Source organism: Phyllostomus hastatus, unplaced genomic scaffold (assembly GCF_019186645.2).
Source record: "Phyllostomus hastatus isolate PE091 unplaced genomic scaffold, TTU_PhHast_1.1 phas_scaffold_129, whole genome shotgun sequence".
Classification (NCBI taxonomy): Eukaryota; Metazoa; Chordata; class Mammalia; order Chiroptera; family Phyllostomidae; genus Phyllostomus; species Phyllostomus hastatus.
The window spans coordinates 7984551-8005544 of NW_025334009.1; the positions used below are offsets into that span (position 1 = coordinate 7984551).

General features: G+C 48.4%; 1 protein-coding gene across 1 annotated transcript in view; it reads right to left on the bottom strand.

The window, feature by feature from the left end:
• Positions 1–15987, bottom strand: part of ABHD5 (abhydrolase domain containing 5, lysophosphatidic acid acyltransferase) — a 29820-nt gene extending 13833 nt beyond the window's left edge. The window contains exons 1-2 of the mRNA XM_045857307.1: positions 15831–15987; positions 2852–2937 (exon numbers count right to left, since the gene is read on the bottom strand). Coding sequence (XP_045713263.1) covers positions 2852–2937; positions 15831–15862 — 118 coding nt within the window. The 5' untranslated portion in view covers positions 15863–15987. The remainder of the gene's footprint in view (positions 1–2851; positions 2938–15830) is intronic.
• Between the last annotated feature and the right edge of the window lie 5007 nt (positions 15988–20994).

Below are 20994 nucleotides of genomic sequence, written 5' to 3' on the forward strand. Positions count from 1 at the left end.
TATTAAACACATGATTGAAATCTTAAGTCATTTCAGAGGTTAGTAGAAAAAAGGCGACAAGTTATGGTAGGAATCCTTCAGCCTCAGGTGCCACAGTGTGAGTTCAAGTCCAACAGGCTCTCTAGAAAGTGTGAATCGTCATCATTTTGGAGATACAAACTCTTACTTGCCTTCGGTGCTGTAGGAGCAAATGCTTTCGGTCTCCCCTACATAGACTAAAGATGGAACGAATTTGAAATTCATTTGTATTATCAACTGGACAGCTACACGCTTTAGAGGTACCCCCTGTCTGTTACATTCATCTGCAGTGGACAAACACTGGAGCAGGGCCAGGAGTTTCTGCCCTTCATTAAGGAAAGCATCCCAGGATTTGTATCCGCACAGTGGCCACACAGAGGAAACGCAGCATTCGTTCAGAGCATTAACAGAGCCCCTGCCCCCAAGAGGAAGGAAATGCCACCAGCTTAAAACAGGAGGTGACGCAGCATGACGGTGCCAAAGCACACCGCGTGAGCGCTGCGAACACAGGTGTCTGCACACTCCCACAACCACCGCCAGTCACTTGCTTTAAAGGCTGATGTTGGACCAGCGGCCAATTCTCGCTCCTATGCACAACCCTGTTTGTGAAATGCGTGAACTGAGTATCTAATACCCTTTCTTATCTCCTGACAGGAATTTCTGTTTTGTTTTTGAACCTTTAATGAGGAAAAAAAAATACCAGGGAGCTCAAGAACACTGCGTTTAGTGTGTCACTGGGTCAAGTATTGGGGCCACACACGACAGCATTAGTCAACGGGACACGGCACACGTGAACAAAGACACAGGCAGCCACGGACTCGGGGGACTGATGCCGGCCCGACCACGTCTCCCTTTCCCCGTCAGTCAGCAGCACGTGGGGGAACCCCGGCTGGTTTCCCATCATGCTCGTACCCTTTCGGCACCTCGACCAGAGGGAGGTTATCAGCCACCGTGACCGCCACTCCGCCCCGGGGACCATGTAGGCCATGAACACAGAGTCAGGGCTGGACTCCACAGGACTGAAGGTATTAGGGCGTGGGGGAGGGTGGGCATGCCCCTGCCACGTGAGGTCAGCGGCTTGTAAGAATTTTTCCACTTTACTAAACCACAATGACAACTTTCCCAGCTTTGTAGAGAACAAGATGACCCAAGCACACAGAGCAGAAATTTATTTTCATGCTCAAAATCCTTGTAAGATGACTGCCCGTCACTTCTTACTCCTGAGTCACTCAAAGGCACAAACAAGAAAATGCATTTGGGTAGAGAGAGTGAAAAGCATACACAAACATTGGCATATAACACACAACAATCACGCATGTGAACCGCACTGCTTAATCCACACCCCTGAATCGAATCAGAGAACAGCACTGCACCCCAAACACTACTATTTCGAAGCGTACCCACGGACACCTGGGCACACCCTGACAGTGCGGGTGTGGGCGAATTTCAGTCTCCTTCAAACACAAACAAACGAACAAACAGGTTTCCACACCATTACACATGAGGATTGGAGAATCCCAGAATCCCAGAACTGGAAGCAATTGTAAGGGTCATCCCACCCCTTGTTGCACAGGTAAAAATCAGGAGGCCGAGGAAAGAAACTTCCCCAACATCCCATAACTACCCAACTGCAGACCTGGGCCTGGACCGGGCCGCCTGGCTCGGTCCAGGATTCGTCCCACTCCACAGGCCGCCTGCCCTGGACAGCTTCTGGCCTGTTCTCAAGCGCAGTCTAGGGGCCTCTGGGGAACCTCTGAGATGCTTCAAGAGATGTATGAGGTCAAAACTATTTCCATAACAATGCTAAGACTTTATCTGCCTTTTCACTCTTATTCTTTGATGGGTATATATATAGTAGAGTTTTCCAGAGATCACAAAAGATGTGAATGCGGCCTCAATGCAGAAGCACATGGGAGAATCCAGATGCTTTATATTATTATTAAGCCAGACAATAAAGATATTTGTAAACATGTAAACTCCTTACTACATTTCTGTTTGGAAAGCAGTTGTTTTTACAAAATATGCTAAGCCCTGGCTGGCGTAGCTCAGTGGATTGAGTGCAGGCTGCGAACCAAAGCATTGCAGGTTCGATTCCCAGTCAGGGCACATGCCTGGGTTGCAGGCCATGACCCCCAGCAACCACACATTGATGTTTCTCTCTCTTTCTCCCTCCCTTCCCTCTCTAAAAATAAATAAATAAAATCTTAAAAAAAAGAAAATGTTATTTATTTTAACCTATAATGGGTTTATTATATTATTTTTAAATAATAAATTTACATATATATATTTTAATTCTCACCTGAGGACATGTTTATTGATTTTAGAGAGAGAGAAAGTGTGGGGGGTGGGGGCAGAGAGAAACATCCACGTGAGAGAAAAACAGAGTGGCTGCCTCCCGTATGTGCCCCAAACAGGGATGATCGGACCTACAACCCAAGTATGTGCCCTGACCAGGAATCGAACCCATGACTGTTTGGTGTATGGGCTGACACTCCAACCAACTGAGCCACCTGGCCAGGGCTAAATTAACATATTTTAAATATTTGGTTTTAATTTCTAATACGGTAAATGATAGCTCTTACCTATTTAGAAAGAAAGCTCCTCAGGGTCCTTACTCATTTAAGAGTACAAGGGACACCCAAGACCGAAATGCATGCGAGAGAACCCCTGCCCCCCGCATTTAGGCGCTCGCTGGTGGCATGGAAGAGGCAAAAAGTTCTCCTGCCAACAACTGACACACCACAAAATCTTGTCTTCGGTTTCAGGACAATGTGACTATTGGACCCATTGTAGCAAACAGCTCCGTTGTTAACATAGGAGAGGAAAACCTTACATTTTAATATTTTCTCTTCGGCTTCTTTAAGGTGTGACGCAGACGTAGGGCACCACGTGGGAAGCCAACCGGCCAGCCATCCTGACCTGGAGCATCAAAAACAAAACGCAAATAGGTGAGGTGACGTTCTTGTTCTTCTCAACTCCCGACCGTCAGACACAGAGGAAAAGCGGGAGGGGAATTTAACTGTGAGCGGCCGGGGAAGCTGTCTCTGTGCGACACAACTCTCCCAGCAGGCAGGCCCAAAGCACCGTGGGCAAGTGCTGGCACGCGGGCGCTCCCCTGCAGCCCGTGCACCTCCCAGCAGAGATCCGTGTCCGCCCCCTCTGTGCGGAGAGTCAGAGCTGCATCACCCAGCAGAGGTCAAATACGGGCGGAATAGGGAAAGACAAACAGGGCACCCCCCACCCCACTGCCAGACAGCCTCTCACGGGGCAGGAGCGCGGGAGGGTCAGAGACCAGGAGCAGGCTAACTTCCATGACAGGTTCGCAACAGGCATAAAACGCGCCTGCCATGAGGGGTGAGAGGAATCTTATCAAAATATGAGATTGTTTTTTATAAAAAGGCTCCAAATCTCATAGTTAAGAGTGGAATATTAAAGCCATTTCTTATTTGTACTCCCCCCCCTCTTTTTTTGCAGGGGTTGGGGGGGCAGGGAGGTGGAGTAAACCTACAGTTGGCCTATGGTGGAAAATTCCAGGAAACCCCTCTCAACCCAGCAGAAACGGTGATGAGAGTTACCAGCTCACAGCTTCACGTCCAGAGGAACAGGGACTCAGGACTGACGAGAGCTGGCAGCACTGGCTCCAGTGCTCTGCCATCCTCTCTCCACTGTCCCCCCTCACCCCCACCCCTGCCCCAGGGCCTGGCCCCTGTCAGTCTGCCGAGGGTGCGCTTGTCAGCTGTCCGTGGAACAGCTGTGGGCGCCAGCAAACAGCAGGTGACAAGAATAAGGCAGGCCCCTGGCAGAAGGCGGCTGAACAAAGACACGAAGGAGGCAGGCCCGAGGCGGCGGGTGAGGAAAGGTGCAGGGAGGCTGGAACCGACAGGCTTTGCTGGTGCTGGCCAAGGAGGGGATGAGCCTGCCGCTCCTGCCCCGGTGTAGGCAGACTACGGGCTCATCGTGACAATCTGGGGCGACGCAGAGCCCCAGCAGCCACATGACAGTTAGCAAGGGCATGTGACCAGTCTTATCTACAGTGAGCACTTTCTAGTGAAAGAGAACACGCATCAGAGGAGAGAGAGAGACCAACTACTACAGATTCCAGGTGGAACCTGCTCTCGGCTGGAACCGAGGCTGCAGCGACAGAAGCGGAGACGAGACGACGAGTCGAGGACTGTTCACAGCAACACAGGCTGAGCGGTGCGCACTGACAACCAGGAGGTCCAGGTCCGGAGATCCGATGCGCAGCACAGCGAGCACGGTCCCGGATGCCACACTGCGTACTGCAGATCGCTGAGAGAGCGGACCTTCAATACGCTCGCCACAACGAAACCACTGTGGTTACGTGACACGACAGAGGTGCTAGCTAAAGCCAAGGGCGGCAATCGTGCTGCGGCACCTCAGTGTCCTAAATTGACATGCTGCATACCTTACACTTACACAATATTATGTCGATTATATCTCATGTTACTCAACAACTATGATACATGGTGGAATTCACTCCACAAGTATTCACTGAGCACTTACTATCTGTGGAAAGCTATTCTCATCACTCGGGGCACACTGGCTAATGTGGGAGTGATTACTTCTTAGTTGCTTCTGAGCTTGACCTTCATAGTGACCAGGATTACTTCAGAGGAGGAGCGGTAGTCGGAGCACTTCTGGGGAAGGAAAAGGCACCTGCAACCACGAACACGGGGAGTGCGTAACTGTGTTCTCACAAGTGCACCTGGCTGCTTCCAAAGGCTGCGGTAACAAAGCACCACAAACTGGGTGGCTTGCAACAACAGAAATGTATCCTATCACAGCTGTGGAGAGCGGAAGTCTGAAATCAGCATCACTAGGCTAAAAGTCAGGGGCCAGCAGAGCCAGACTCCCAACAGAGGCCCTAGGGGGAAATCCACTCCTTGCTGCCTCTGAGTCCCGCTGACTGCAGGTACCCCCTGCCCTGTGGCAGGTCCCTCCAGTCATCTGTGTCCTCCTGGCTGCCTCCTGTCTTCTACGTGTCTTCTCCTCTTCTGCCTGCCTGGAATCTCCCTCTGCCGGTCCCGTGGAAGCACACGAGTGAATGCGCTTACAGCCCACGTTGGGAACCGCCCTGCCTGGTTTCAGAAGCTGTAACCCCCCACCCCCCACCCACCCCGTGGCTAAGGCTGAGTAAAAAGACCTTGGGACCATAAGCCACTATGGAGACAAAGCTTATCTTCCTGGTAAGGGTGCTGCCTCTGCCCCCTTTCACTTCACCCTGCTTGGCCCCAGGGTTAGCCAATGACAGGTAAGCCAATGACAGGTAAGATTCCTCAAAGGAGGGACGACCTAAGACAAGCATGTTTGTCAAGGGGCCTCAGGGAAGGACTTGGGGGGCTATAGAAAAAGGGGGTGATGGACCCTCACCCTTCAGCTTTGACAAAGCCCAAACCCTCATTCTGTCTGCAAGAAGTCTCCTAATCTCTTGGCTGCCTTACTTAAGCCTGAAACAATGCCGGAGGTGGGTGTGGCCCTGTGCTAGCTAGAAAGGGCGGGTTACCTAGGGCAATCAGGCCTAAGAAAGAATGCATAAAATACTGTGAAACCTACTTTGCTAATACCCTCAATTTAAATGATAAGGGTCCAAGCAGGAAAAGAGTTTGTTCCCCAAAGTTTTATGGCCTTTAGCGATCTGACCCTGACTTGGAATAAGCCCTCAGAGTTTTCTGAATGTTATCTATTGTTTAATCATTACTGACAGACAATGACTGATGAGCTTTACCTATACACCCTGTATTCCTGTGCAAATTGAACCCAGTAAAAGCCCATTGAGGAACAGGTTCCTGGCCCTTCTCCTTTGAGAGATCAGCCACTTTTCCGCCCCAAGCAGATCTCGTCTTGGTAGATTTATTCTCATCCATGAGGGCTGGAAAGGGGGGGAGGCCCACGGGTGAAGCCCTCCCCCCTCACAGGACAGGCCACCCAGGTAATCCAGGGTCCTGCCACAATTTCTAACTCAATCAGCTGAGTTAAAAGCTTGCCAAGTCTTTTCCATGCAAAGTAACATTCACAGGTTCCAAGTATTAGAACTGGGCCCTGTGTCTGGAGACCATTGTCTTTGGGGACCACTCCCACAAACAGACAGCTTGGAGTGTGTCCCAAGATAAAATATGTAGAAACATTCAATAAATGGTACATACCTGATATTATACTGATGACAACAACAACAATTCACTAAAATTATGTGGCATTAATTAGGAACTAATTCTTAAAATAAAGAGTTGTAGCTAAGATTCAGAGGGAGTTCAAAGATAAGAAATGACAAAGATTTGTCATTCCGCATCACTCCTTGCCTCAAAAAGCTAAGGCTACTTCTGGTTGACCTACAACGGGAAACAGCCTCTCTCCGGCCTTTTACTCGACACTGGTATTGTTTTTATCCGTTCTTACTCTCTCTCCAGTCTCTAAACACACAATACCCGCCCCCCCCCCCACACCCTTGCTTCGTGACTATGAGTGCCCCAGGACAGGCATGTCCCCTTCCTCTCACGATTCATCACACCCCTCGCCAACCTCAGACCAGATTTCATTCGGCAGACAGGGGTGGGCCAAGGCGGCAAGACGACCCCCTGCACTCAAACTTTATTTTCTTCTCAAGTCTGAAAAGCTCCCATTCATATTCATCAGTATCCTCGCCCAGCTGCAACATCCCTGAAGGCTAGAACTCTGTGCTCAGGACTAAATCAGTTTCTGTTCCAACCCCTGTGATATTAACAAACACACACGGACGAGATGAATGAAAACAGCCACTGCCTGGTCTGAAATGAAGAGGCTGCAGTGAATTACAAGGGCATCACGTGAGCAGGAAGAGCATCTTCTGGGACCGGATGACAGATGCATGCACGTGCCAAAACTCAACACACGAACACTTAAAATGCAAGCAATTCATAGTAACAAAATTTTATACCCCAAAGAGTAAAGCAGGCTGGATTTGATAATTAGCTGGATATAAAGGTATAACAGAGGCTTCCTAGGTTTCTTAGGTGCCACTAATAACATCACAGGGCACAGGAGTAAGAAGAGGTGTGAGTAGAGGAAGGTGCTGGGTTTTGGGCAGGTTGACCCAGCATCCAGCTTTTTCTAAGCTTTTAGGCTCACCCCCTCCACTCCCCTTCCCTGTAAAACTCCTCTGGGCATGACGTGTTAGGGGCACTCAGTAACATCTGCTGAATGATTAACGTAGCTCACGGTCCGGGTTATCCCTAGTCCAGAGGTGCGAAAACCAAGGTTCAGAAATGTTGAGAGCCAGGCAGGCCCGAGAGCATGTGGCTAGCAAGTTAAGTGATATGAGTGGAGATATGAGTTCGAAGCCCCTGTTTTCTCTGGTGACTACCATCCTTAAACCGTAAGAGGACTTCTCAAGACCTACACAATAACGTCACATCCCTTAGGCCTGCCCAGGACAGAAGATACTCACTACTCTAATGTTCTCTGCTGCAAGTTTCAAACCTGCCCCAACGGGATTAGATGGTAAGACCTTGAGGCATCCCCCACAAATGTTTCATGTAACTTATCATTATAGCATAAATTAACATAAAACATTATTAATGCCAGCCTATTTGCAAATATATACACCCATTTACAAATTATCAAGGAAAAACAATTTAAGACTTCAGCAATGAATTTGTCAATTTATTTAACGATTTTTCAATTGTTGGAAAAAAGCAGTTAAAAGAATCTCATGACCTTTAGAACTTAAAAATTTTAAAGTACACCATTATAAAGCTGAAGCTCTTTTGTCTTCGTCCATGTGTGGTCACAAAAATGTGAGCTACTACGGATAAGTTAGTTACAACTCAGTCTCACCAATTTTCTGAAATGTTCCTCAAAATCATGCCCTGGCTGGCGTGGCTCAGTGGATTGAGCGCGGGCTGCGAACCAAAGTGTTGCAGGTTCGATACCCATGCCTGGGTTGCAGGCCATGGCCCCCAGCAACTGCACATTGATGTTTTTCTCTCTCTCTCTCTCTCTCTCTCTACCTCCCTTCCCTCTCTAAAGATAAATAAATAAAATCTTTTAAAAAAATTATATATAGTTCTTTGCCAGAGAGAATCAGAAGGGAGGAAGGAAGGAAGGGAGGAAGGAAATTAACATGAAGTGAACTATAATCTACTATTACTCCAACTGACATCGTAGGCATGTTGGGGAGAAGAAAACACAAATGCAATCTTTGTTTCAGTCTTTAAAAAAAGCAAAACAAAACCAAACCCCAAAAACATTCCTGAATACCTACAATGCACAAGGCACCAGAGTTTAAAATGTAATATACCAGCCTGTAATACAGGGATTACGCCTGCTACTTATCACAAAACCAACTTTCAAAGGCCAGCTGTCTGGGCGTGTGTTCTGCCTGCGAGGCAGAGAGAGCAGGCAGACGGGCGCCTCTGTGAGTGCGGGCCTGGTGCCCGGCGCTGCAGACCGGGCTCTTCAGCCATGAGCCGCCACCGCTCATGTTTTCACAGCGACCTTTTCGTCTCCAGTGGAGTCTTTAAAAGTATACTTAAACCAGAAAAAATCGATATTTAACAAAGCATAGTAAAATGTTTTATTTGCACTCATACTGGAACTGTAAAGATACCTCTCTTCCCCTAAGTCCTGATAAAGTTTCTGTCCAGTCGGTTTTGCCTTAACCAAACGGTACAGAAGCGGCCTTCTTGCTTAGAGAGCACCCACGGCACGGAGCACTACGCACACAGTAAGCTCAGTGGAACACTTCTCAACGGTAAAAGCAGGGGTCCATCTTTTCCGTTCTTCAGCTCACTACCCTGTGTTCACGAGCACCCACACCTCCACGGGCCACCTCTGTTGCTCTAAACCACCACCCAGCCTCACCTCCGCCCCCTGCAGATCTCCTGTGTCACTGGGTGCTGTTCCGCACTTCTAGTCCAGGAAGACCAGGACTAAGGGCATGACACTGTAACTAGGGACACAAGACTGAAGCTTGTCAGACATCCAGCCATTCTTCTGAGGTCACGACATCCAAAGTAAAAATTAAACTCATGTGATTCACCTATAATAGAATGAACAAAATGCAGAGGTGCCTTCTCATAGCTCTGGAAAATAAATAGAAAAGCAAAATTTAACTTCCCTATTTAAGCAGATGATCAATAAATACTATCATCTACTGTTGAGGGTCTAATTTCAGAAGTGACCCAAATGTCAATCACACTACTTAAAAAAGCCATTCACTGGGAAAAGACATTTGCAGATCATATATCTGATAAAGGTTTAATATCTAAAGTATATAAAGAACTGATACAATTCAATAACCCTCCAAAAATCAGATTACAAAATGCAGGGGATCTGAATATACATTTTTTGAAAGAAGACATTTTTTGGCATACAGATGGCCAACAGGCACATGAAAAAATGTTCACTGCCACATTATTCACAATAGCCAAGGTATGGAAGCAACTAAGTGCCCACTGATGGATAAATGGATAAAAAAGATGTGGTAGATGCAGCCAATGGGACACTTCTTAGCCATTAAAAAAAATAAATAAAAGAAAGAATGAGATCTTGCCATTCACGACAACATGGCTGGATCTTGAGGGTAGGATGCTGTGAAGTAAGTCACTCAGAGAAAGATAAATACCATATGATTCCACTATGTGTGGTATCTAAAACACAGTCAAAGAGAACATAGCCAAACCAATCTCTTAGATACCGAGAAGGAACAGACCGGTGGCTGCTCAAAGGGCGGGGAGTTGGGCACAATGGGCCACGGGGACCAGGAGGTAAGAACTCCCAGTTATAAAATAAGCAAGCCACGCGAGCGCGGTGCACAGCATGGCGACTGCAGTCGGTGACACTGCACTGGAAGTTTGAAATCTGCGAAGAAAGGAAATCTTAAAAGTCTTCATCACAAAGAAAAAACTTTTCAAACTATATACATGAGGACAGATGGTCAACAGACTTAGCGTGATGATCGTTTCACCATGTACAGGAATGTCAAATCAGTACGCTGCACACCTGAAACTGACGTTATGTTGAATGTCGATTACACTTCAATAACAAAGACAGGAAAGCAAGAAGCCATTCACTGCAGGGCTCACACCAGTCTACACCCCAGGAAGGCCCACCCACGCGCAACGGAAGGCCGCCTACTCAACCCCGGGTGTCCAGTGCTGACCTTGGCACAGCTGAGCATCCAAGCCCTAAGGCATCTGACTAAAAAACAGAAAGAAAACCCCAACAAGTACAGGGAATCTTGTTTTAGAATCTTTGTAGTAAACACAGTGAAAGAACCCTCCCCGTGGGCAGACTTCTGAGTGAGAAAGGCTTTAAAAGACCACACTAGATGTGGGATTCTAAGGAAATCCAAAGGTGTGCTTAACATATTAACAGACCTCATTAACCTAAGGATACGATTCTAAGTACCCTGAGTTTGAGAGAGAAAACACTGCAATTAATTCTTCCCTTCACATTCTAGTATTTATTTTTTTTAAATATTGTTAATGTACTCACGTCCCATCAACATCTAAGCTTCCCAGTAACCCCTGTTTTGTTCTCCGGGACCATCTATAGTATTACTAAACCTGCATTGCACAATCTGTAAACATTGTGAAACAGTGGGGAGAGGTTTCCAAGTATTCTGAGGAAAATATATAAAAACCTGGCCAATTTCCACACACTTTTGGCCACTCCAGGAACATTTCTAATTAGGTTATAAGTAAAGAAGACTTCATTATGTTACAATTTTACAAATGGCCAGCCACCGCCCCTACGCTGGAGCTGTCGGGAGAGAAAACCCAGACTCGCCGCTGCTCTCTGGAAGCTACTGTGAGCACTGCGCTCCATCTCCCTCAGGGAAACTCCGAGGCTTTGTGTCTGAACATTCAGTTGAGAGGTGCATGTACACACATTCCTCTGAAATAACTCCTCAGCCAATGAGCGACCGAAAACTCCCAAGTTAGACAATATAACCCTTGGGCAAATAAAAGCCTTCTTTCCTGAGAAATGACTTTCTAAATCCCGTTCTTGGAAAAGAGGAAAAAAAGATATGTCTCACATGACCATAATTGAAGGGATTGACATGCTATTTTATTTTAAATAAATAATACTTGAATGGTTTATCACTAACCATTATATCAACAACAACATGGGGGCCCTGTAACAGATGTTAACACATTAACTAACCTTTAGAAAAAATTTATTTATTTTTTTTTTACATTTCTAACCTGTAACTTTTCAAGACCCAGAGTGGGAGAATCAGTGTTTTACCTAAGCCTGTGCTGGTAATACTTTTCCGCAACTGTCTCCTACCTTCTCTCACAGAGCAGGCAGAGGGTTCTGCAGTCGGGCACAGCACCAAACACACGTAAAGAAAGCTATGTGTGCAACTGCAGACTTATATTGTAATTTAAGTTGCTCAACACATTCAAGTGACATTTCGTGCTAGTTCTAAAGTAAGTTCATCCACTAAACAAAGGAAATTTAAAACCCCAGGGCTCAAACTGACTTTTTTTTTAATAAAATGATCTTTCAACAGTTTTTTTTTATGATTCACAACCACAACTCAACACTATGATGTTTCTGAACTGCCATTACAAATAAGTCAAACCTTTAAGGACTCATTCAGGAATGCGTATTATTCTGACATGTGCTTCTGGTGTTGTTTTTATTAAATGGGCTACCCCTGGGGCTTCACGATGTTGTGTTAAATTCTTTGTCAGATGACTGAACTCTGTATTTGCCCGTCTGTGATTGGCATTTTGGAAACAGGCCAAACAGGGAAGCATGGGTTGGCTCATCCAAAGTCAGGAAATAAAAATCGTATTCCCAACCTCTCCGATATAGTAAGTTCATGATCCTAGCTGTTGTCCCAGTCAAATCCAAACTTTGAATTCTTATGAATGTGTCTGTTGACGTTCCCCGAGTATCTTGGGGTGAAAAAAATCCAAGTCACGCAGCTGCAAAATATATAATCAACTACCAGGTTTTTGATCTTAATGTTTGTGCCAGCATACATTTATTTAATTCAATAAAAATGTATTGAACTTTACTATTTATAAAGCCCCTTTAGGCTCCTACCAGGCATCTGATAAAACAAAAGTTTTGTCTTCAATGAGCTGACAAGATATATATACACACAAATAACTACCAAAAACATGGCATAAGCGCCATAAAGAAAGTTTAAGAAAGTTCCAAAGACCTTTAAGCAAGGGAGATCACAATCTCCTTTGGGTCAGAGACGACAACGTGAACTAAGCAACCCACGCGGGGAGGGCGAAGAGCAGGGAGCCTGTTTAGGAAACAATGAAGGACACAGCTGGGCCAGAGCCCAGGGACCACGAGGAAATGCGACTCCGAAGGCAGGCAGGAGCCACGCTGCCTGCAAAGGGCTCTGAAGTCAGGCTGAGGACACAGAACAGAGCCACTGCGTGTAGCCACGCTACGAGCAAGACTGTGCCTCTTGGGGACGTAAAAGTAAGTAACAAAATACGCTCTGCTGAGAGCATAGGAACAGAATGTGGCACTAAAGCCTGCAATAACCCAGAAAATGGAATAGGGAAGGTCTGAGCCAGGTGTCTTAGAATCCATTGGACTTGGTATTCAGGGCAAGGAAGAGGGGAAAGGGGAGTTGAAAGATCATGTCATTGTTCTGAATATGGATGACCAGAAGAACCCTGAAAGAAGTATCCTAATAAAAATAGAGAAGTCAAAGGAAGAACTGAGTACTTTGTATTGTTTAGTTCCGGGAAAAGAAGGTGCAGACATGAATTTGTCCTGGACACATTGCACCTGAGGAGCCAGGTGCAGACACTGGGCACATGGCGGGAAATGTCGCTGGGCCACTGCAGAGGGCTCCATAATGAGGATGAGATTCCAGCGCTCTCCACGGACAGGTACGTCAAGGAGTGCGAGGAAACAAAACAAAAAAAGTAAAAATAAAAAGGAAGAGGAAGATACAGTCTTGGAGAAGGACTGCATTTAGAGAATGGGAAGAAGAGGAGAACCTAATAAAAGTGACTATAGGTCTGAATTAAGACAAGAAGCAAAATCGTAAGAGCTAGAAATGTCTCAAAAAGTAGTAACCATCTTTTGAGTGGCAAAGACTGAAAAAGACCCAAGGAAGATACATACAGAGAAAAATAAAAGCCCATGGAATGTGACATTGAGGAGTTCTGGGATTTTTAAGAAATCAGATGGCAAAGGTTTGGGAGATGGCAACAGAGAGGAGTCACTGATTTTCACAGTCTTCTAAAAGAAATCCACTCTCCTATCCCTAAGAACTAGTCAAATTCTAATCCTACATCCTGGAGCGGGCTGGTAAATCCACTGAAGGGGAAGCAGAGGGGGAAAAAAGTCCCCTATTTATGGCACTTGATGATTCCCACGGTGTAAACACTACCACTATGCCTGATTTCAAGCTGCCAACAGGTATCAAAATTCCTGAAAATTTAGCAATAGCTGTCAGGACAAGCCAACTACAGCACACCACAGCAAACCACCCATTTTATGGTCTACTCTGCAACTGAGCAGTTCTGGGACAACCTTCCTCTCAGCTCAACTGATACTCAGTCATTCTCGGGGACAATCTTGCAGCAATTCACAGAAGTCTACCCCTACTCTTATTACATTTAGCTTTCTCAACTGGACTGCAACCAAAAAGGATTAGATGTTGAAAGCCAATGGCTCCCAGGCACGCCTGTCTTCACTGAGTCAGGAAGGAAAGCACAAGAATCATATTCTCCAGAAAAACCTCCCCAAGACTTTGTATAATTGTTTCCTTTGTTAGTGTGGCCTTTCCATCTAACCCTGAAATGTCTTAAGAATAAGAAACTTGAATCAAGACTTCTATTTTTTCCACAACCTACTTGGCTGTTGCGATATTTCTATTGTTGATTAATGGGGGGGGGGGTGCATGCAAGCACACGTGCTGTCTGTATCAATGCAAAAACTAAATAAGAAACTGTCAGCTGAGTAAGCTAAAGAAACAAGAACCAAACACTGAAATGAGTTCCCATCCCAGTGGGAGGCAGCAGAAATGTGGGGAGAGCACCTCAGACTAAATCCAGACACCCAGGGGCTCCAATTCAGCCCTCCTACTTACAGGTGTGGTGCTAGGAGCCTCCCAGTTGTAGGTCCAACTGAAAAATGGGAACAGCAAGACCTAGCACACAGGGTCGGCCTTGAGTTTAATATAAGCACCTTTAGGGAGCATCCAGCAGGAGCTGCTGGATGTACCTGCTGCCCAGCCTGGTGCATTTCAGAAGGCCTTACTAGCCTGGACACTGGACATTGCTCAAGTGTATTGCCAAGGTACCCCGGAGACCCACCTCTGCTGTGGCACCAGTCAGCTGCTAAGGATTTTTTATAGTCTGTCCCCAGTGACCTCCAGCCATCACCCAAAGCCATAAATTCCCTTCACCACTGTACCCTGGACTCCCAAGCCCGAGAACAGCAGGGGGACGTCAGAGTCCACCTAAAAGCTGCCTCAAATGAGCCAAAACATTGGGACAAACTATACAGGAACAAGCAACCACTTAGGTTCCTACTTGTGTCCACGTGACACTCAGCATCTCACCTGAACAAGAAAATTCAAAAACCACCCAAAACAATGGATTCATCTATAACTGAAACTGAAAGGAAGAACCTAGTTTCTAATATTTCACAATCCCCTCTCCTCCCAGTTCTCATACCCATCTTCATGGTATTCCACATTATCCTCTATCATGTAGGTTATGTTTCACAAGCAAATTTTTTCCAAACATCTTTAGTAGACTTGTTATTAAAATGTTAAACATACACAAGGGACCACAGAAATTTATTTACTCTCCAACATAAATGGCTAGCCTTAAGAAATAAAGATCTAACGTTCACAGCAATTTAGTTTTCCCACTTACTAACTACTACTTGTCTACTGACAAGCGCATGAAGTTACAGATAGAAAAAAAGTCATTTAAGCTTAGTATATTTGCATATCAAAAAGCTTCACCTTAGACATCTGTCTTCCAACTTTAATACAGTTTTTTACATACGCGCGCGCGCACACACAGTTCTCCCGTAAGCAGAACACTCGGAAGCAAGGGAGATCTCCGTCTGAAAGATTAATTCTGAGCTTGCTATCCATATCGTGTTAACTTTCTAAAATGTATATGTAAATCAAACGCTTTCCTAAACCCAAAGCCATAAACCCACTTCCCTCACCCCCTTGCCCTCAAGAGGGACTCCTTCTTCCCCAGACACCCCCTTCTCGTCCCGCAACTCTTTAAAGTGAATTCGGGATCTCCAACCGCGAGCGCCCCAAGGAAGCGCCGCCCCTTCCTCCAGCGGTTGGAGTGGCGGCCCAGGCGGCACTTTCGTTCCGGTCCCAGCCTGGACGGAGCACAGCGCCTACCTGCAGACGGAAGCCGCGCTCGGAAGCGGCCAAAGGGACTCCGCCGCTCCCAGTAACTCGAGTCGGGTGCAAGGCGCGGCCGGTCACCGCCCGCCGGCCGCGCTGGGGCAGGGCTGGGGTCCGAGGCCGCCAGTGCCCCCCCCCCCCGAAAGCGAGGCCGCGTCCGAGTGTCGGGGCACCCTCGGCGCCGCCCCGCGGAGACGCTCACACATCGCGGCGGCCCCTCCGCGCTGGGATCAAGCGGCGTCCCGGCGCGGCTGGGGTCTGACTGCTTCACCTGCGCCCGGACGCCGACTGGCGCCCGCCCGGGCACAGCGGGCCGGGCCCCTCCCCCGGGCAACGCCGGGGAGCGGCCAGGCAAGTCCTCAGCGCTGCCCGCCCGACCTCGGCCCTGGCCCGCGTGGATGGGGCGCGTCCGAGTCCCACTACCCCCGGCAGCACTCACCTTTCGCAAATGTCCTCGTCCTCTGCCGCCATTGCTGCAGCCGCCGCGCAAGCGCTGGGGAGTGCCTGCTAGCCGGCTGACCCGCCGACTGGGCCGCCGGGGCCGCCGCCGCCCTTAAGGCCGCCACAGCCCACGCATGCGCCGCCTACTCGCACTACCCGGCGGCGCGGCCGCGCGCAGGCGCGTGCCCGACCCCTGCCCTCCCTACCCTGCCCTCCGGCTGAACACCTGCCACGCATGCGTCATCCCTCCCTACGCGCTCTAGTGTGGGCGCTGGACCGGGCCGTCAGCCTGGAAGGCCTGGTGAGACCCAGGCGGCAGATTTATGTAGTGACTCACTTCAGTGACTGTATTGATGCATCATCCGCTGCCACTGTCAGGTACTGGGTACCAGGCGGCCCCCTGGTATCCTGGGGCCGGGGCGCGCCACCTCGCCCTGAACGAGCCGGGATAGTATCCTATTGATACTCAATGGCGAATGGAAATGCTGGAGGTGATAGGTGGCTTTTCTTCAGTCCCTTCTCGGCAGGTGGGTGGAGAAGGGGAGAGGGAGACACGATATCAGTCTATGGACGTCCACTGCGCGAGACGCTGGAGCTACAGTAGCAGTCAAAACCAGCCCCTCCCATCTGCCCCGCCTTCTGTGTAAGAGCGCTTAGGCACTTACAGCGCTTGAGGGGGAATCATTAATGTAAATATCAACGTTTCCTGACTGGTTTTCGAGTCTTCCAACCATCAGATACCGCCTTTTGTAATGATACCACCCCCTACCATTCATCTGTCTTATGTACTGTGTGTGCCTGTTTGTGCCCACTCCGCTCTAGGTGCTGAGAAACCAAGCCCTGAAATAAGAGCTCGTGCCTTTTCGGAGCCTGCGCTAATGCATCACCCTTTATTTTTAACGTAGTTCGTTACTCTCCTTCCCTAAGTCTCCTTCCTCACTCCACCCGCTCTCTCTTCTGAGTCCCTGCAATTCAAACTATTTCTGTTGCCCCCAGATTCTCATCTTTGTATGCTTCTCATGGCTTTTTAATGGACATGAGTGACTATCCTCCCAACTACACTGGAAGTTCCTTGAGGACACGGTGTTTTCTGTGATTTAAAGAAAAAAAAACCACTCATAACCCCTTGGGCACAGTCATAACAATCAGTATTTCATGGTATTTGACCCAGTTTGTAAGTATCTTAGGGAAGACTGGGACATACAAAAACACTTTTCCGGGGATCCATGGTATCGCCAGAGACTCGTGTATCTGCATAACCTGACGCTCCATGACCATGATCTCCACCTCGCAGACTGTATCTAGATGAGGGGCTCCTCCTTCTCTGTTGGCCAGGCCGGTTTGTTGGGGACTCTGCTGCCTGGAGGACAGTCACAGCCCCCTGATACTGAGCTCAGCGACAAAACCCAAAGATGTGGCGGCAATTCTCCCAGCGCCTTCAGAAAAGGGCCGGCATACGGGCACTCTCAGAGGTCTCCGTGGACCCGGCGCTTCCTCTCGTAGACACCTGTGGCTGCTGCGCAGTGAGAGAAAGCGGAGAGCTGCCGGTGCCCTAACCCTTTTGGTGACCTACTAACCAATTACCTTGACTGAGCGGGACTTACATTGGGAGGTCACAGAGAGCCTACTTTGCACTCTCCAATCAGATAGTCAGAGGTGACACCTGCCAAGGCAAGTCCGTCATCTGCCTTGCCTACTCCACCCCAGGGCTATGGAGGGAGTCCCAAGACCTGAATGCTGTCCTTAGGTCACCAAGACCAAGTGTGCCATAGGTTGATGATTGGTGCCCTGATGGCTTCAAGATTGGCTTTAATTTCTAGTCCCTCCCCCCCACACCCCCCCCCCAAACTCTCCACCCAAATTCTCCAGGGAAAATGCTGAACGATGCCACAGCCATCACAAGAGTCTGGGCCTTTATCGCAAGCCTGCCGAGCAAACACTTAACAAAGCAGAATGACAGCAAAGACATGGGGGGTTTTCTGAGGGCTTAAATGGCCGGCTGCCCTGTGAATGCTTATAACATGCTGTAATTCCAGTGAGAAAGCAAGTGTGGCGGGGAGATAAGAAGGCCATGGGACGGTAAGGGAAAAGGGCTGCTGGGTCAAGAGCAGGGCCTGGATGGACGCCAATGAGCTGTATGACCTAGGCAGGGAAATCATATGATTAGGGCTTCCCAGACACTAACCTGGGGATCTGGTTCAATTGCAGATTCGGACTCTGTAGATCTCAGGTGGGGCCTGATTCTCTGAACTGAGGTTGTCTGTTTCTGACCAGCTCCTGGGTGCCTGTCCTGCTGCCAGCGAGCAGGCCGCCCATTAAGTGGTGAGGCTCCAGAGCAGCCGTATCCACCGCAGCTTTCTACAGTGATGGAAATGTTCCAAATGTAGCTTAAAGTTGGGCTAGTTGTGACCGAATTTTTAATATGAACTTAAATTTAAAGACACACGTGTAGCTTATGGCTGCCATGTTGAACAGCAAGGCCTACATCTTGCACTTCTCATTGATGAAAACGAGAGTTTAAGACTAGATGATCCCCAACATTCTTTCCGCATTCGATAGTGCTTAGGTTGTTTTCAAGGTGTGTGTGAGGTTGGGGTGGGGGGTTGACGAGGGGATTAAAGTCTGGAGTGAAGCCTGGGGGGTTTAGAGCTAGCTCCTCTGGGGCGGGCACGCAGCACGTCCCTCGATTCTAGAACTCTGTGCTGGAGCTGCCCTTGGCTGGGCAGTCTCCGCCTGCCACAGAGACGAGAGACTGACGGGCCAATGAGTGTGGACTGAACTCTCAGAACCAGATAAAAGGCCTTCTTCAGCAAGAAACATACGCCAGGCCATGAAGGAAGAGAGATGAATTTAACCACATCAAAATTTAAAACATCTCTGAAAAAAAAAAGACAAAATAAAACACAATGTAAAGATATAAGCCCTGGCTGGTGTGGCTCAGTGGATTGAGCGCTGCCCTGGGAACCAAAGGGTCGCTGGTTTGGTTCCCAGTTGGGGCACATGCCTGGGTTGCTGGCCAGGTCCCCAGTAGGGGGTGCGTGAGAGGCAACCACACAATGATGTTAATTTCCTTCTCTTCCTCCATTACCCTCTGTCTAAAATAAATAAAATCTTTTTTAGAAGATTTAAAAATTTTTTTTATTTTATTTATTTTTAGAGAGGGAAGGGAGAGAGAAAGAGAGAGAGAGAAACATCAATGTGCCGTTGCTGGGGGCCGTGGCCTGCAACCCAGGCATGTGCCCTGACTGGGAATCGAACCTACGATGCTTTGGTTCACAGCCCGCACTCAATGCACTGAGGTATGCCAGCCAGGGCTACAAATAAAATCTTTTAAAAAATACTAAACAGACCAAGTTTTACTATTATCTTTAATAGATACAGAAAAATTGAATTAAAAAAAATAATAAGTAGGTTTTAAAAATTCTTCTCAGGGCAGAACACTTTCAATCCATAAAGAGACACAAAATGCTGACACTCCTCTGTGATCGAGGGCATGGAAATTCAAACCGTGATGATGTAAATGAGAAAGCTTCATGGTACTAAATACCGGCAAGAACCTGCATCCATGGGGACTGCTTCCAGCCAGCCGCTGGGACTCCCAGCTGATACAGCCATTCGGAAAACAGTTGGGTAGTTACCTACTTAAATACGTAAAATTAATATACTCTCTGGCCCAGCAATTTAACTTAGGGGACTCACGCCTACTTCTCTCCTTCACATACAGCACCCCCATCCTTAACCTCTGGCAACCAACGATCAGCCTCCATAGGTATGTGCCCTGACCGGGAATCAAGCCCATGACCTTTCGGTGCATGGGACAGCACTCCAGCCAACCAAGCCACACCAGCCAGGACCATGACCCATTTTGAGTTAATATTTGTATGAAGTGAGAGGTTTGACTCCAGGGTGTTTGTTTGTTTCTTGCCTGTGAATATCCAATTGCCCCAGCACCCTTTGTAGAAATCACAGACAGTTGTTGACGTATGACTGGTTAGCCTCTTGTGCTCTGGTAAGGAAATGTGTGATATGCGAACGGTGACAGACATTTTTCAGGGTACGGAGATTTGAGGTGGTGGGTGTGGAGATGCGGCCCAGCTGCCGTGACAGTGTCTGTGGAACAGCTTGCAGCCTTCCGTCCCGCCGGGGCACACAGCAGCTGCACCCGGCTCCCTCACCAAGGCCCTGCCCCTCTGAGGCAGGCTCCCGGCTGATCACGGATGCCGGCAGGAGTGTCAAGGATCAACTGTTCCCACCCGAGCTGGAACCATCCTGATCTGCCTGCTCTGCCCCACAATTCTCTGTGGCTGCGGCTGCCCAGCCTGCATTGCAGCTCAGCTTTTCCTTCTGCCACTTTCTCCCTCCTCCCCGCAGGCGGGGGCCCGAGGGCATTAAACTCCGGTTTTGGAGACCACTTCTGGCGCATTCCAAGCTGGGACACCCGTCTTCGTTTTTTGTTTTTGTTTTTTTTAAGATTTTATTTATTTATTTTTAGAGAGGGAAGGGAGGGAGAAAGAGAGAGAGAGAGAGAGAGAGAAACATCAATGTGCAGTTGCTGGGGACCGTGGCCTGCAACCCAGGCACGTGCCCTGACTGGGAATCGAACCTGTGATGCTTTGGTTCACAGCCCACGCTCAATCCACTGAGCTATGCCAGCCAGGGCTTCCATTTTCATTTTTATTTGATGATAAGCATGACTCCTGGCAGAGGTATGGGGAGTGGTGACAAGGTTGTGACTTGAGGGCTTTTATACGAGGGTGTCAGGAGCGCATCACAACGGGAGCACTTTCAGGAGAGAGGGGCTCTCACGCGGCCCACCCACCACTGCAAAAGAGCGGGGTGAGCCAGAATGGAGGGAAAGGGCAGATGCGGGTGGCAGGGTGAGCACAGCGTGCAGAGGGAAGAGAGGGCACAGCGGGAGAGAGCGTGCGCGGCACGATGCTGTCTCCTCTTCTGTCGCCATGGTTTGTGGTGGTGCCAGCACTAGGGAGGCAGGTGTGTGAGCGACCGTCCAAAAGTACATACAGCAGGACCAAATCTCCCCCATCAACATGTGATCAAAAACCAGGTAGTCGACGACGTCACCGTCATCCCCAAGCTTGTACCACCTCCCGTTCTGATGTCCTCCTAGTGCTTTTCATGACTCCTTAGGAAAGTCAGACTTG